We start from the raw sequence: 15,000 nt of genomic DNA, 5'->3' as shown, positions 1-15,000 counted from the left end.
ACTTTGTACAGTTGGCCTATATCTATTCATCTCTGTGTTTCACTAACTTACTTGAATTTCCGGAAAAAGGTTTAAGCCGAGATTATTTAGGAACAGGAGAGGTTTGTATTCACTTGTTTCATTGCATTTAAAAAAAGAACAACATAATTGTGATTTACACTATTCAAATGATCTAACAACTGTTTGATTGATGGTCTGAAATGTATTTGGGATGTTCACAATCTTTTTGATTTCTTTTGTTCACCATGTGCAGTGTACAGCAAAGGTAACTCATCACCCATTCTTACACACCTCAAACTTAGAATAAGGTCCTTTCAGGTGTTTTGTTCACCCTTTAAGTTTTCTCTTTACACAACCCTTTTTTACCTATTAACAGACCATAGCTACCATGATATATCCCATCATGACATTGATTGGGCCAATCTATGAGCTATCATGGTACTAGGTTGGCTACATTCCTTTGTGTCCTCAAAGTATCCTTCGTGTTTGTTTTGGTGGTCAAGATAATGTGCCCCTCCCGCTGCTAAAAAGAACATCTGTTGATGATGATGGTGATGACGCAATAATGTTTAAGCCCCCATAAAGACACATGTCACAGGTTTTGTTTTCAAAATACATCACATTAGAAGAACAGCCTCGAAGTCAGTCTACACACTAGTAGAATATTGTGGCAACCCTCCAAATTAATGTATGTTGAGGCCAGTCAAAGTGAATAATTGAAAATGAATTAATTGGAATTACAGAAATGATTCCCAATCTGTAAAAAACAACTAAAATATCATTAGGGTATAGGGGAAAAAAAGTATTACAATTGTTTCACTTTCCACCATCAAGGTAAACAATATTACAAAAATAGTTTAATAGATGTTAAAATGTTTGCTTGAGTCATAAATGCATTACAGCCTTCATAAAAGTTTTAACAGTGATTTCAATTTTGCCATATTCACACAGCGGCCATTTTGCATACTTGGGGGTCGTGGGAAACCCTGAGTGTGACATAAGAGCAAAATGGCCACCGTGTGAATATGGTCAATAGCATCACTGAACAACGGTGGAATATATTTTGCATGCAGTCAGGTCATCCATACGCTGAGTGTAACTTCCTATTCAACTCCCCTGATCGTTTGCCTTGGCTTGATCTGCCTAGCCTGTTTTATGGAAAGATCAGACAGATACTCTCTAGCATACCACATGTCTTGAGTATTAGACAGCTAGAATGTTCCCCTAGCTCAGCCCATGTTTATTAATGTCACCATGGATTTTTCTTTTCTTGGGGAAACGATAAGAGTACAAAACCATTATATGGTTATCTCTATAAATAGGATATCTGGAAATGTGCAGAACAGCATGGAAAAGATGGTAGTTGGATTTACCATGACTGATTCTGTATTATTAATCTTTCAGCAGCTGCAAAAATCAACTGAAACCCAAGTAATTTAAGTTCCTTGAACTTCCTTCCTAATCAAAGTCTCCGTTTATGGCCAAAAACTGATACAATAGAAAATCAATCAAGGTTACCTTGCTGCCACAAGCACAAACTGGATGGAAAGTGTGCTATTGCATTCAGTTTAATTTCACTTTGTAAAGCATAGACACAAGACAGTGTGATTTTTTTTACACCCTTTTTTTAGAGCCCAGACCTTCGCTAACCTTTACAAATCAGGATGGATTTAAACATTAATTGACATGACATTTATTTGGAATTATAGATCCAAATTCTGGCTGAGATTTTATATCCTTGTTCTATATTAATGCGGTGTAATAAAAATCCTAATAAAGAACAGGCTAACTCAAACTCTACGTATAAGTCAAGCAGCAACGAACATGCAAATGCAACTAATCCAACTACAGTTCACATATAAAACTGGTCCCTAACATAAATGTGTATGTTATGACAGATTAATTCACAAAAATTATGAAAAAAATAAATAAATGAGAAAATAAAAACAAATAAATAAATACTTGATTCAGTACATGTGCTCTTATTCGGAATTCATCAAAAACCCTTCAGAATAATAGGGGCAAGAGAAAAATCCACTACTGAACGATGATCAGTGAAGTAGAAGTGTGTTAACTTGGGAAAGAGGACACGCATGTCTTTTTATGTAATTTACTGTGCTAATTGTAGGAGTCGTGCGTGGAGGCTCTATTGCCGGGAGATGGGTCGATGTGAAATTCCAGGGTTTGTCATGGCTGTCAGGTCGACAGAGTGGCATAGCATGAGCTCCTGACTTGCTCATTCAAGCGCCCCTCCCCCTTTCATTCTTTTCTTGTCCCCTGCCAGCTAACCAGCTAGCGTAATAGTCATTCATGAAACACACAGCTCCACGATAGCCCTGTTTCTTAATAACCCTTGGTAAAACAAAGGTTTAAAATGTACAGCGTTAATAGAAATGCAGACAGGCGAGTACAAGGCTAAATGGAGGGTTGCATTAATAGGTGTAAAAAAAAGAGTAAAATAATCACACACACACACACACGCACACGCACACGCACACACACACACACACACACACACACACACACACACACACACACACACACACACACACACACACACACACACACACACACACACACAATGGAATGTTAGAAAATGTAAAGAGAATGCCACAGTATAATAGTGGATGTGCTATAGAACACGGAATGCTGGAACACTGCTTATGGAACACTGAATCCCGGAGCTTTGTGGAATGTTGGAATGTTAGAAGTGTTAAGAGTGGAATGCTGAAGCTTATGATTATGGGAATGTGGAATGTTCTTACTGTAGAGTGAACTGCTAAAGAGGCTGGATTTTTTTTCTTTCTTTTTATTTTTTCTTATTAATTGCCTAGCAGCTATCATGCTGGGGAAGCACACACACCTCATCAAATTACCACCAGCCTGGCTAATTTGGTGATACAGCCAACAGTGCGGGGAAGGCGGGGAAGGGAAAGAGATGGGAATTGCCTGAAGCTACGAATGTGCCAGCATGAGAGGAAATTACACTGATCATGACCGGGGGTCCACTGTGGGAAAAGCTTCCGATTGATTTAGCAGGTTTCTCCATTGGAAAAAGAACAGCAAATACTCCTGACACATTCGGGACAGCCCATTTATAATCCATGAGTTAGTTGGCTTGTCATCTCTTTCAGTCCTTCCTTCCTTCCTTTCTTTCTTCCTCCCCCTTCCTTCCTTCCTTCTATCTTGTTTTCCCAAATCTCTCCACGATCAGAGCCTGGCCTCTCTTTTCAAAAAACATTCACGTCCTTCACACAATGGTGAAGATCTACTGTAGGATAAAGATGATTGTATCACTCCCGTCCCTGTAGTCCCCCATCCTCCTCTTTAGTCATGACCCCCCCCGTCTGCCTCCCTGTTACTCACCTCCTAACAGTTGCTCTGTATGCAGCCCATATTTACCGATCTGTGTTATGTGAAAACAAATTGGTCTCCCTTCAACCTGGAAGCTAGGCCTGCAGGCAGGCACATGAACATACATGTGGATAGGACAGACAGGCAAGCAGTCGGACAGACAGTGCTACTGACAGAGGTTAAAGGGTAGGAACAAATCCAGAGAGTTAATTTAGTCCTGCGTTGCCAGACAGTCAGAGATCTTCATCTACCAATACGCCTGGGGACTCCAAAATCCAAGGTAGTGAACAGCAGTGAGAACGGCCGCTAACAAGCCTACGGCCACTGCTTTGGAAAACAATCATGCCACTGCACCGAAATTAAGGACAGCCCTAAAGACTTTGGATTGTTTCTTTAAAACTCTGAGCTGAGCGACACGTTTAGAGAGAGTGTCTATAGGACCCTGTTTTTACAGTTAAATAAAAACATTTAATTACCACGTAGCTGTTCAACATGAAGGACGGGGAGATTTAATCACATGAACCCTAGCGATACTAAAGCGACGCTAGTCTAGCGTCCCTATTCTGGATGACGAGCAAAGTTTTGGCAACAATGTGTTGCAAGTTCACGACGCGGCGCGTTACAAGCTTGTACATCAGCTATTTGATGTACAACAAAGTATATAGGGTTTAAGTGGTTAAAGAGGTACAGCAGCAACGGCAAGCCCCTCTAATCTACTGCCCCGGTAATGAATGACCTGGAGGCACTGCACAGATGAATGGCTATGTGGAAAGAGTGCACCTGCGTGGAAAAGGTGCACACTTTCTGCGCTGCCGCATGTGACTGTTTATGCCTGTGTGTGTGTGTGTGTGTGTGTGTGTGTGTGTGTGTGTGTGTGTGTGTGTGTGTGTGTGTGTGTGTGTGTGTGTGTGTGTGTGTGTGTGTGTGTGTGTGTGTGTGTGTGTGTGTGTGTGTGTGTGCGTGCGCGCCATATGAATGATGCAGGATCCAGCTGAGACCTCCCTCATCCTCGGCCCTAACCATGTACCTCGGTCCTCGTCATCCCTCAAGCTTAGCAGCAGCGAGGGACAGAGCCATGGACTCATTATTCACAGCTCTACCAAAACATATACGCGTAGCTTGTTGGCTAGCTAACAGTAGCACCAGTGGTTCTCAGCAATGGCCCTGGGGACCCAGACTATACTACAAGTTTACTCTTTTACATGGTTATGTGAATTCATCTTGTGACCCAGGTCTACATGAATCCATGATTAGACAACGATTTTGCAAACCACTGGTGAGTCCCCCCGGACTTTTGTTGCGACCAACTGATCGAGATAGAAATACACCTGAGGGGGCATTCTTTAGTGTGATTGGATACAAGACTGTATAATATAGAGGGGACAGAGTTCTTTTAGTTTAGACTGGCAAAATGTGAAAGGCTGAAGATGGAAGCACCGACAATGGGAGTCAGCAAAAACGCGCCAATCGACATGCCTCTGGTCAGGATCATCATCCGATCGCAAACAAAGAACCTTGCTAAGTAGCTGCCTCTTTACCACAGGAGTTAGTGTAGCCACCAACAAAACATAGGTCACAATGTCTACATGTATTAAAAGCATGGTAGGAACCCATCGTATAATCAACTGCAAGTCACAGATTCTTTCTGGGCTCTAGGTCAGTGTACATTAAGGACGAGACTACAGGTTTTAGTCAGATACGATACGACCTACCATGCATGCAGAAGGGTTAGCTTCTTGGCCTCTACCCCTAGCTGAACCCCCTTCCCCCCCCCCTCCCCCCCTTACACACACACACACTTTCTTGTTACAACAAAGCTGTCTGCCACTATCAAATCCTTGTGATGATCAGTGTAAAAACCCTCTGACAAAGTCCACCAATCTAACGTCTCTTAAAGAGTCCTTCTCGCCCTCTATCTATTTCTTGATCTCTCACTAATACCTCTCTCTCTCTCTCTCTCTCTCTCTCTCTCTCTCTCTCTCTCTCTCTCTCTCTCTCTCTCTCTCTCTCTCTCTCTCTCTCTCTCTCTCTCTCTCTCTCTCTCCACTTAATCGAACAAGTGGACGTGTGTAAATATACTGAGTCCGGCCGTATATTTACGGGTTTGGCTTCTTCCTCCTTGATTGACGCCTTCTCTTGGGTTGTTCTTGCCGTTTGATCAACCTGTCCTCCTGAAGAACTGTAGTACTTGTTACTATACTATTTGTGCTGTATTGTTACTTCTACAGTTTTCTGTCTCTTGCACTCTGCATCTCCTCCTCTCCCAGCTAGGGGTTGAACGTGCCGAGGTGGGATTTTGGTTATTAGCTGGCGGAGCTTGACGCTCATTTGGTGTTATCAGCACTTGTTTAATGGCTACTTAATGGGATTAATGAGCATAAGGTAATGAGCGTGGGATGGAGGGATTGCTGGTGGGGAGAGAGGGGATGAATGGACGGATGAATGGACAGACGGCTGTGGAGATGAGGGGGTGGGGGGGGGGAGAGAATAAAGCGGGGGTGGAACGACCACAATGGGGGGTCGTAGAGACGAATGGAGAAAGAAAGGTAACAGAGAGAAACAGCAGGTTGGAGGGAGAAAGGCATGACTGAAGGAGGAAGAAAAGGAGGCAGGGAGGGAGTAAAGGATGGATGGAGAGTAGAGGTGAGAGAAGGAAGGAGGGAGGGAGGGAGGGAAGGAAGGTATACCGCTGCAGACGGCATGTTCTAACCAAATGGACGGATTTGCTGACTACAGGAGATCCCAAAGAATGTGGGTGGGAGGGGGGTGGTTGTACAAGCCCAGGGTTGCTCGCACAGCAATCACAGAAGTTCACTGTACAAAATATTGATGGTAAGACAGCTCCCCGCAGACTTCCTCTGTCTCTCAGTTACGTAAGCCACTCACAACACAGTGCCAACGCACAAATTGTAGTCATTCACCCTTCTCCTTTTTCAATAACAACTCTCTTAAAGCCACCAGAGTGAAAGAGAAACATAGATATCCACTTGAGCGAGGGACGTCCTCACTCAGAGCAAGGTCTTTCGCTCCCGGCTGCTTTGGTATTCTGGGTAATGGACTCTCCCTCCCCCGGACCAGAAAATCTGGCTGGAGCTCTATTGCACTGAGAGTGGAGTTTTAATTCTGTTGCAAAGGTGACTCTCCCCTAATTTATGACAGAAACATTGATCATGCTTCAGCGTCTAGTATGGTGAGGGAGGGAGCAGATTCCCAAGGACATCGTAGTATGGAATGTTGAATGGGGATGATAGTAAAAGGTAGCCAAATGTTCGATGGCATTGCAGACGGACAGAGACAGTGACTCGGAGAGAGATGAAAATGTAGGACAAAGAGGGAGATGCAAAGATGTTCGGACAGACAGAATGGCACAAGGGAACACAGGAGTGAGCTCGTTATTTATCAAGAAGGGAAATTGTGACTTAGCAAAAGAGCTAATCCATGTCCAATAAAGAAACGGGGAACAATAACATATAGTCCATCTGTCTCAATATAAAATGTATGGAAGAGAACAAGCATAAATCTCTAAAATATACAGTATATGGTCACCAATGTGTTTTCAGTATATTTAACTGTACAAGCTAAAGTGCTTCCCTCTTGATTCAACGCCAGGAAAAAGAGGACCTTTATTTAGCTCAAGGCAGAAGCAAGCTCCAAAATGGGATGTGAGAGTGGGAGATTGCTATATATCTCTCTTTCTCACCCTCTCTCAGTTCATTGGTGCTTGGCTAATGTCGATGAGGAGCAGAGGCCTGTACAAAGACGATTCACTCATATTAAATCCCATTGGTCCTTTACTTACCAGCATGAGGACCTTTTTTAAAGCTTCTGTATAATGGAAGTCAAAAGAAGGATGTCAGTGAAGTCCCATAATTGTTGTCCCACTGTGACATAATCATTCAGTCTGCAAGGCACTTTCTTTCACTATTAGAGGCATCGTCTTATCGTCGGCTTTAGGGAACTCGTTTTATGAAGTGGTGCGTGCAGCCAGTGTTATCCCTAGGAGTGCACAGAGAAGGAAAAAAAGAAACATGCTTGCCATGCTTTATGAACAAACCAAGCACTTTTAATGTTCCAACCCCCTCTTTTTCCCCATGTGCTATTCTCACATCTCTCCTGCAAATCTGGGAGAATTGATTCTGCACAGCACGAATAATTAGCTCTCGTTAGGAGATCCCAGCGCAAATCTTCCAGTGAAAGCAAAAGCAAAAAAAAAGGCAACAATTCCACAGCCGTTTTAATGTGGGGATCAGGTGTTCTGATCTCCGACATGATCCTCCAGCCTTGAGGGCTAAACCCCGGCTTAGAGAGCCCTGACGCTGAGAGACTGCTGGGTGCATATGAGAGGAGGAAAAATTGCCTTTCATGGATTCAGGCAGATTATATAGTTTAAGTCACCTGTCTACAACAGTTCATGGTCACAGCGAATACGTTCCATCTATCTTAAGAACGATTTCCCCCGTTTTTTGTGTGTTTGACAATGACAGATTACAATACGCCTGCCCAGACTTCCTCTCAGCGCGGTCACCATCCTTCACAGTGGCACTTGTCAAGTATAGAAGTGCAGGCAAAAGCCAAGGCAAGGTGCCCGCTTTTACTCAATTCAGTCCAGCCCCAAGGCAAAGGAGGATATTAATCAACACACGTGCACCTCAAAATATAAAAAATAATGTTGTTTTTATCTAGTGGGAGGGTATTATGTGGCCATTCTTCACAGTAGAAATTAGAGAAGACTGAAGCCGAAGGCCAGAGATTATGTGTACGCCCCTGTCCGTCTGTCCGTCTGTTTATCTGTCTGTCTGTCTGTCTGTGAACAGCAAATCTCAGGCACCGCTGGACTTGGTCAGCATCAGACACGCGTGCACTTCCCAGTATGCCAAGGAAGAACCTCCACCCCAATTTTTTTTAATCGGCCTCATGGTGGCGCTGTAACAGCCCGCTTCACATTTTGAATCGTAGTTTGTACAGTTAAAAACTAAAATAATCCACTGGACTCCTTGGCTCATGCGGCGATCTGAGCCCTTTCTAGTTTAGATAGAAATTGATGAGTTGTGATGTGGGGGAACCAGTTGTTTGCAGTAAAACATTTCATTTAATTCTATTTTTGCCACATCTATAGATTTATTCTCAGGAGGATATTTGTTGTGAAATCTGAATGATCACGCTCTTTTTTGCTAACGGATAAAATGTTAAAGGTATTGGGTAGTGAGTGGCATCTAGGCTGAAAATAAATATAATGGATTTGATCTTACTGGATGAATCTGATCACTTTGACAATCAGGCACCTTTTGGCTCTAGCAACATGAAAGAAAGAAGGTAATTTCTGGAAATTATTGGGGAAAAGGCCAATTCACTGTAAACAATTACTTGTTCAGACTTCAAATCTGTGATATTGGCAAGTCAGCATTTCTTTGTTATAAATCACCCCCTCTGCAGAGTAAAGGAATATACAACTCAAATTATGTAGCCTATTGGATCGAGTTAGATTTCCATTTTAGAATATTTTCTAATTCCATTTGGACAGGCTCCATTTCTTCCTAATGACTTAAATTATGCTGCCCATGTGAAGAAAGAGGCAGGAGAATCGAATTTAGGCAATCCTTTTTCATTCCATAGGGGAAAGGCAGATACATTTTCAGTAGTAAAACTGTGTCCGTTTTAATGAGAGCGAAGAAATCCATTTTAGAACTCAGTACAACAATCAGTTTCAGTCCATTTGGAACCAATGAATGAAATACAACACTTATCGACAAACAGTGACCAAATGGATGAATGAATGAATAAATGAATGAATGAATGAACGAACGAACGAACGAATAAAGTAAGAAAGAAATATGAGAAAGTGTAATTTCCTCAAAGCCCAAATTAGGAAAACAATTTAAGAGAAAGGCTAATTTATAATTCATTGAACGACCGTGTCATGCGACAATAACGATGTATTAAAAAAAAAGAAAAAAAAAGCTTTTCCACTGGAAAATACATCGTTTGTTGACGTACAACATGGCCGCTCGACGAAGTGTAAGTTGGCTTGAAGCCAGTTTGACATGTAGTCTTTGCATTCTCTCCCTTCCCTGTCTCCCCCCTCTTCTCTCTCTTTCTGGTGTGTTGCATCTCGTTTAGTGCATTTTGCTCCTGTTTTGGCTCCTGTTGAGAGATCTGCATTGCAACCCTCCTATCCCTCCTCCTCCTCCTCCTCTCATCCAGTGCATTGCCTCCCACCCTTCCTCCTCTTGCCCGCTACAGTATGGCCGTAGACTGTTGTTCTTCCACAAACTCGTGCATCCTCCTCCCCACCTGCTCTTGCCTTTACAGTATGTTCAGCGCCCACCCACCCACCCACCCCATGCTACCCAAGTCCTTCTCCCCCCACCCTGCCACACACTCACGCCCACTGAGTGTTGGCAGCTGTGTGATACCTTAGCTATCCGAGCCTTGCCTTGTCTTGTTTCACTCCTTGATATACAGTATGTTGTTTTCCTTAATGAGGAGAAACAACATTTTAGTCTGGATACGTGTTGTTAGAATATTACTGTGTTAATTCTGATCTTTTTTTTATTAGACGCACAAGGCAACAAAAATGAAGCTACTTCCAAGAAAGGTACTTTTCTTTTTCTTTTGTCCTTTTTGGTTTAATTTTATTTTTTTACCTCTTCTTCGTCTTGTTCTTACCCCATGGGTTTGTGGTTGTTAGTATAGCTCATGTATTGACGAGACATTTTCAAAATAATTAATATAATTAAGAGAATATCATTATTACCGTGTGATATTGTAAGTGGTATGAAAAAAAAAATCAGTAGTTTCTGTTTTGCTTTCCCCGGTGGACATTTGGTGACATTGCAATGGAGAAAAAAAAGAACAACATGTAATTGACAGCTTCTTGTTTTTAATCTTAATGCCATATGTAATTGTTTCATTAGAGGCAAGAATTTATTATATATATATATATTGTTTTACTTTCTATGAAGCCCATGTCTATAGTATAATGCATTATAAACTTACTTAATGCATTATAATCTGCCTATAACACTGTATAATTATAGCTAAGCACTTATATAAATATTCATAATGCTTTACAACAATAATCACAACACAACAATATACAAAGTATCAATACTTCATAATTGCTGGACACTTTTGCAAGGATCATAGTGCTTTGTAGATCTCATAGTTGTAATGCCATATAATACATTTGATAATGCATTATAATCACTGTTATAATAACGCTATAGTGTGATTTCAAGTCACTGTAAAGGGTCATTGGGTGTTTTAACCCATTAAGACCTGAGGCCGATTCTACAAAAGCCTTCTAAATCCTAAAGGTTTTCTGAAAAAGAATATATTATAATAATATTATATAATATTAGTAACATAGTAAATACTAAATAGTAACATTTTTGTTGTTCTTTCATTGATGTAATGCCTTTTTTCAATGAACTTCAAGCCCCCAATGTATGTATAGTCACAGACAACATCATAATAGTGATATTAATGCATTATAAAATGATTGTAATGCACTGCAACTACAATAATTATATTACACTACGATCCTGGCCAAAAGAAAAACTGGACATTCATTATACATTCATTATACTGGACATTCACAAGTCATTATAAAATGCTTATAATGTGTTATAAGTGCTGTTATAAAGTATGTGAGTATTTATGTGTGTTTGTAACTGTAATTATAGTGTTAAAAGCGGATTATAATGCATTCATACTTGACCGAATAAGCCGTTATAAAATGCTTTATAAGGTCTTTTTTAGAAAGCATTGAGTATTTATGAGTGCTTATAACTATAATTGTACAGTGTTATAAGCACATTCTATAATGCATTATAAGTATGTTTATAATGCATTATAGACATGGGCTTCATAGAAAGTGATACTGTTTAAAAGAGAATGAGAACTGTTTAAATCTTGACAAACAGATCAAGCCCTTTACCCAGAGGCCTGGATGTGTCTGTTTTGTTCCTCTGAAATTGTTAATTGTGAGAAAGATAAATATTTTTTAGATTGGATTGTGTTTTTTATGATTTGTTCAAGATTTTAATTTAAAGGGGAAGTAAACAGAAGGCCCATTTTCATTTTGTGAGTTTGCTGCTATCTTAAAGGTTAGACGCCACGTTAAGGGCTGGGCTGAGCTTGGTATGTTGCTTACACAAAGTAACACAGCTGCAACTAAAGAATTAATAATGTGTCTGTTAGATTTAGATGTGCAAATGTGGTCATGCTAAATGCCAATTGACAGAAGTCAATGGTAATATTAATGCTTGCCTACTGCCGCATCTAAATCACATGATTGATTTTATTAGCTGCAGCTGTGTTGCTTCCGTCACTGTGTCCCAAGCCTAGACCTTAAGATGATTTAGTAGAACCTTTAGATGGCAGCAAATTCACAAAAGTGGCACAAAAGTAGCCTAAGATTTAATTCCCCTTTAGAAAAGAAACTTTGATTTGTCTGTAACTTAACCTCAGTTTAAACCCACTTGGCTGTTAACATAAGGCCATGGCAATTCCTAGCATCCAAAAAGGCCAAGTGACAGTTGCTACTTATATAGGGATAGGATGATAGGCTGGCATACATAGCATAGCATAATAAAGTGAATACATTGGTTGTGTTATACAGTATAGTGTTGTATCGTATAGTATAGCAGAGTATGACACAGAAAGGTATAAGCATCCCATATGTTTGGAGAAATCTCTAATATGCACAGGAGCTGTTGGAAAGGCTCTCCGTCTTACAACACATTTGGCTTGTTACCTTAAAATGCTAATGCTCATCAGCACAACAAGCCCTTTTTACACTGAGACTTGTCATTTGTAACTAATGTGTACAGTATATGGCCCTAATTTGAACGCATAAAGTGGAAGCCATTGTAGTCTCCCCCACCCGGCATCTATCCTGCAGAAGTGCTGCAGTGGTTGAGCAGTGTATCTGAAGTAGGCTAATACACTTAACCATTTTTGGGGGAGGAATGCAGATTTGTGTTTAATCAAGTTTATCTGTATGGCCCTCAATCACTGTCTCAGTCTCAAAGGGCTTTACAGGCCCACGTTTAATAAGATGTGCAGTGTTTTCCAGTGGTGGGCAAAGTACTCAAGCCCAGTACTTAAGTAAAAGTATAGCCCACTGTAGATACTCCCGGTCAAATACTATTCAACTATTCAAGTGATTAAGTGAAAGTTACTGAGTCAAATTTGTACTTGAGTTAAAGTACTGGAGTACTTGCTTTTAAAAATACGTCAAGTATTAAAAGGTACATACTTTTAAAAGTACATTAGTATTACAAATTAAAAATTACAAAGGCCATTTTCTTTTTAATGCATTGCTGTATTACAATTTATACTTGAGAAAAAGATTTCCCAGAAACGTTCTAAAAATGTCAATAATAGTGAAAATATATACAAGCTCATCATGAGTATGTTAATTCAACTACAACCATAACTAGCACATCTGCAGTGTGTGGAGATGGTCTCTCTACTATTCCGTTGAGAAATGTAGACCCTGATGTTGGGTAGGACACCTGCTGGTTGACAAGTAGCCCTGACTGAAGTCCAATAAGTCCAGTGTCGCCCGTGGCCAAGTAGAGGTTCTCTCTTGATTGAGCGGTAGATATTTGTCTACTACTTGGGAGACCCGGGTTCGAATCCAGGGTGTTGCAGTTGCAATTATACCTCCCTCCATCAAGAGAGGACGTAAAACGTATGGATTGTAGCTTCAAGGCCTTTACATACAAACTGTGACTTCTGTGCCTGGCTACCATCTGTGGAAGTGCAGATATAATACCACTGTGGCTGATTACTGTGGGCGACTAATGCCACTGAATGAGACATCATTCATTTGCAGACAAAAGACCCCAATTACCAGCATAGCTTATTGTGTTAGGTGATACCGTCTGCTCCACAGGATAGGGAATATTAGCCAGTTGTAACCTGTCTGTCTGTTTGGCTGCCATGCTGCATAATGTAGCCACTAGTGTGGCAGGCTTGGAAAATGCCAGTGTAAGAGAAAATATATTTTTCTTTTGAATTCCTTTCAAATAACAGCTAGAGATGAATATAACTTCAGAAGTGCAGAGACATGTTTGAGGAGACTACAGCATGATATCTCATAAATAAAATATGGCTAATACTATAGAGGTGTGGGTTTTTTTCAGTCACAGCGAGCTTCATCAGAAAACGATTCCAACACAATGTTGATGGATGACAGACCTCAATTAAATTATCCAGTTATTTTAAATTGGCCCATATCTATATGGATTTTTTTCATTGTGCTTTGTTCATGAAATTATCTTCTTTTGTGTTTAATAGAAATAGTTGCATTTAAAACAAATAATTTTGGCTACTACAGTAAAACTAGCAGTATGATGAAATTCTGATGCTGATATCAATAAGTAATGTATGTGTGAATGTATTTGTGTTCATGACATGCATACGTGTATAACATCTGTATGACCGTTGTTGTCACCTGGCACTGTAGAGATTGCTAGCTACTGTACTTAGTTTCTTTCTTGCCTCTCTCTCTCTCTCTCTCTATCTCTCTCTCTCTCTCTGTCTCTCTCTCTTGTGACTCCTTTGAGAAGTTCCACACTGAATATTCTCAAAGGGATTATTTAATCTTATTTTCTCATCACCATACTGGTGGCCATACTGTACACGTTTTGCATAAAAGCTCCTTTAAATGCTGACTTAGCCAACCAAATTCTATTTATTTATAAATAGATAAATGAATACATATCTATGTATTTATTTATTAACTGTGATGTCAGACTGCTTTGATTATCTCAGGTATGGGATAGTCCTGAATAACCTCACGATTGAAAAAAAAAGCAAGTTATTAATTTATTGTGTATTTACAACATAACTAATTGTATATGTGAATGCATAGATATCAAGTTGATAGGTAGATCATTATTTTATAAACACATGTATTTCTCTCATTGTCATTACCTGCTGGGTGTTGGCAAGAGTCTGAATGTGTCCTTGTTTGTTTTAATAAGGATGTTCATGAAAAAAAAAAGACATGTTCTATGATGAAATACAAATATTTGTTTCTTGACAAAATGTGAGGTAAAGTGATTCCAGTATGTTCTGGTGCCATTTTAAGAGTATTAAGCACATTTTGATGATTATAGGGATAATATTGTGAAACACAATTATTTTGGACAGGATAATCGTGACATGAAATGTTCATATTGCCCCACGCCCAATCTCAGGTCTAAAATGTCAGTTCAGCAGCAGAGGAGGGTAGAGGAATGGAGCGGAATAAAAGATTAGATGTGTGGAGAATGAAGAGGGGAAGCAACAAAAGAAAGGACAACAGAGGACAGCAGAAAAGGGCGAGGGGGCAGAAAAGAAAGACGAAATGAGAAAATAGAACTAAAATGAATAAGCTCAATAAATAAAGGAGCGAACACAGTGTTCAATGAACAATAGGAAAGAGGAGAGAGTTTAAACCGGCACAAATACGTTGATGAAGCCCACAGGACGGTGGCGTGGCCATTCATCCTTATGGCATGTGCCTAACAACGCAGAGTGTGCGCAGGCGCCGTTGCAGTTCGACCATGGGTGTCCTGAATTTGACATTGTATGCCCACGGCGCCCTGGGAAAGAGAAAGGAGCGATGCGAGAGAAGGATGTTGTAGTTGG

General features: G+C 40.4%; 1 protein-coding gene across 1 annotated transcript in view; it reads left to right on the top strand.

Annotated features, from left to right (window-relative positions):
* glra1 (glycine receptor, alpha 1) overlaps positions 1-15,000 on the top strand; it is a gene marked incomplete at its 3' end in the record, with an annotated part of 119,265 nt that overhangs the window by 16,280 nt on the left and 87,985 nt on the right. The window contains exon 3 of the mRNA XM_080415797.1: positions 9,911-9,949. Coding sequence (XP_080271923.1) covers positions 9,911-9,949 — 39 coding nt within the window. The remainder of the gene's footprint in view (positions 1-9,910; positions 9,950-15,000) is intronic.

Source organism: Gymnoscopelus braueri (assembly GCF_963280865.1).
Source record: "Gymnoscopelus braueri genome assembly, chromosome: 20".
Classification (NCBI taxonomy): domain Eukaryota; kingdom Metazoa; phylum Chordata; class Actinopteri; order Myctophiformes; family Myctophidae; genus Gymnoscopelus; species Gymnoscopelus braueri.
This window is presented reverse-complemented; position numbering and strand designations above follow the sequence as displayed.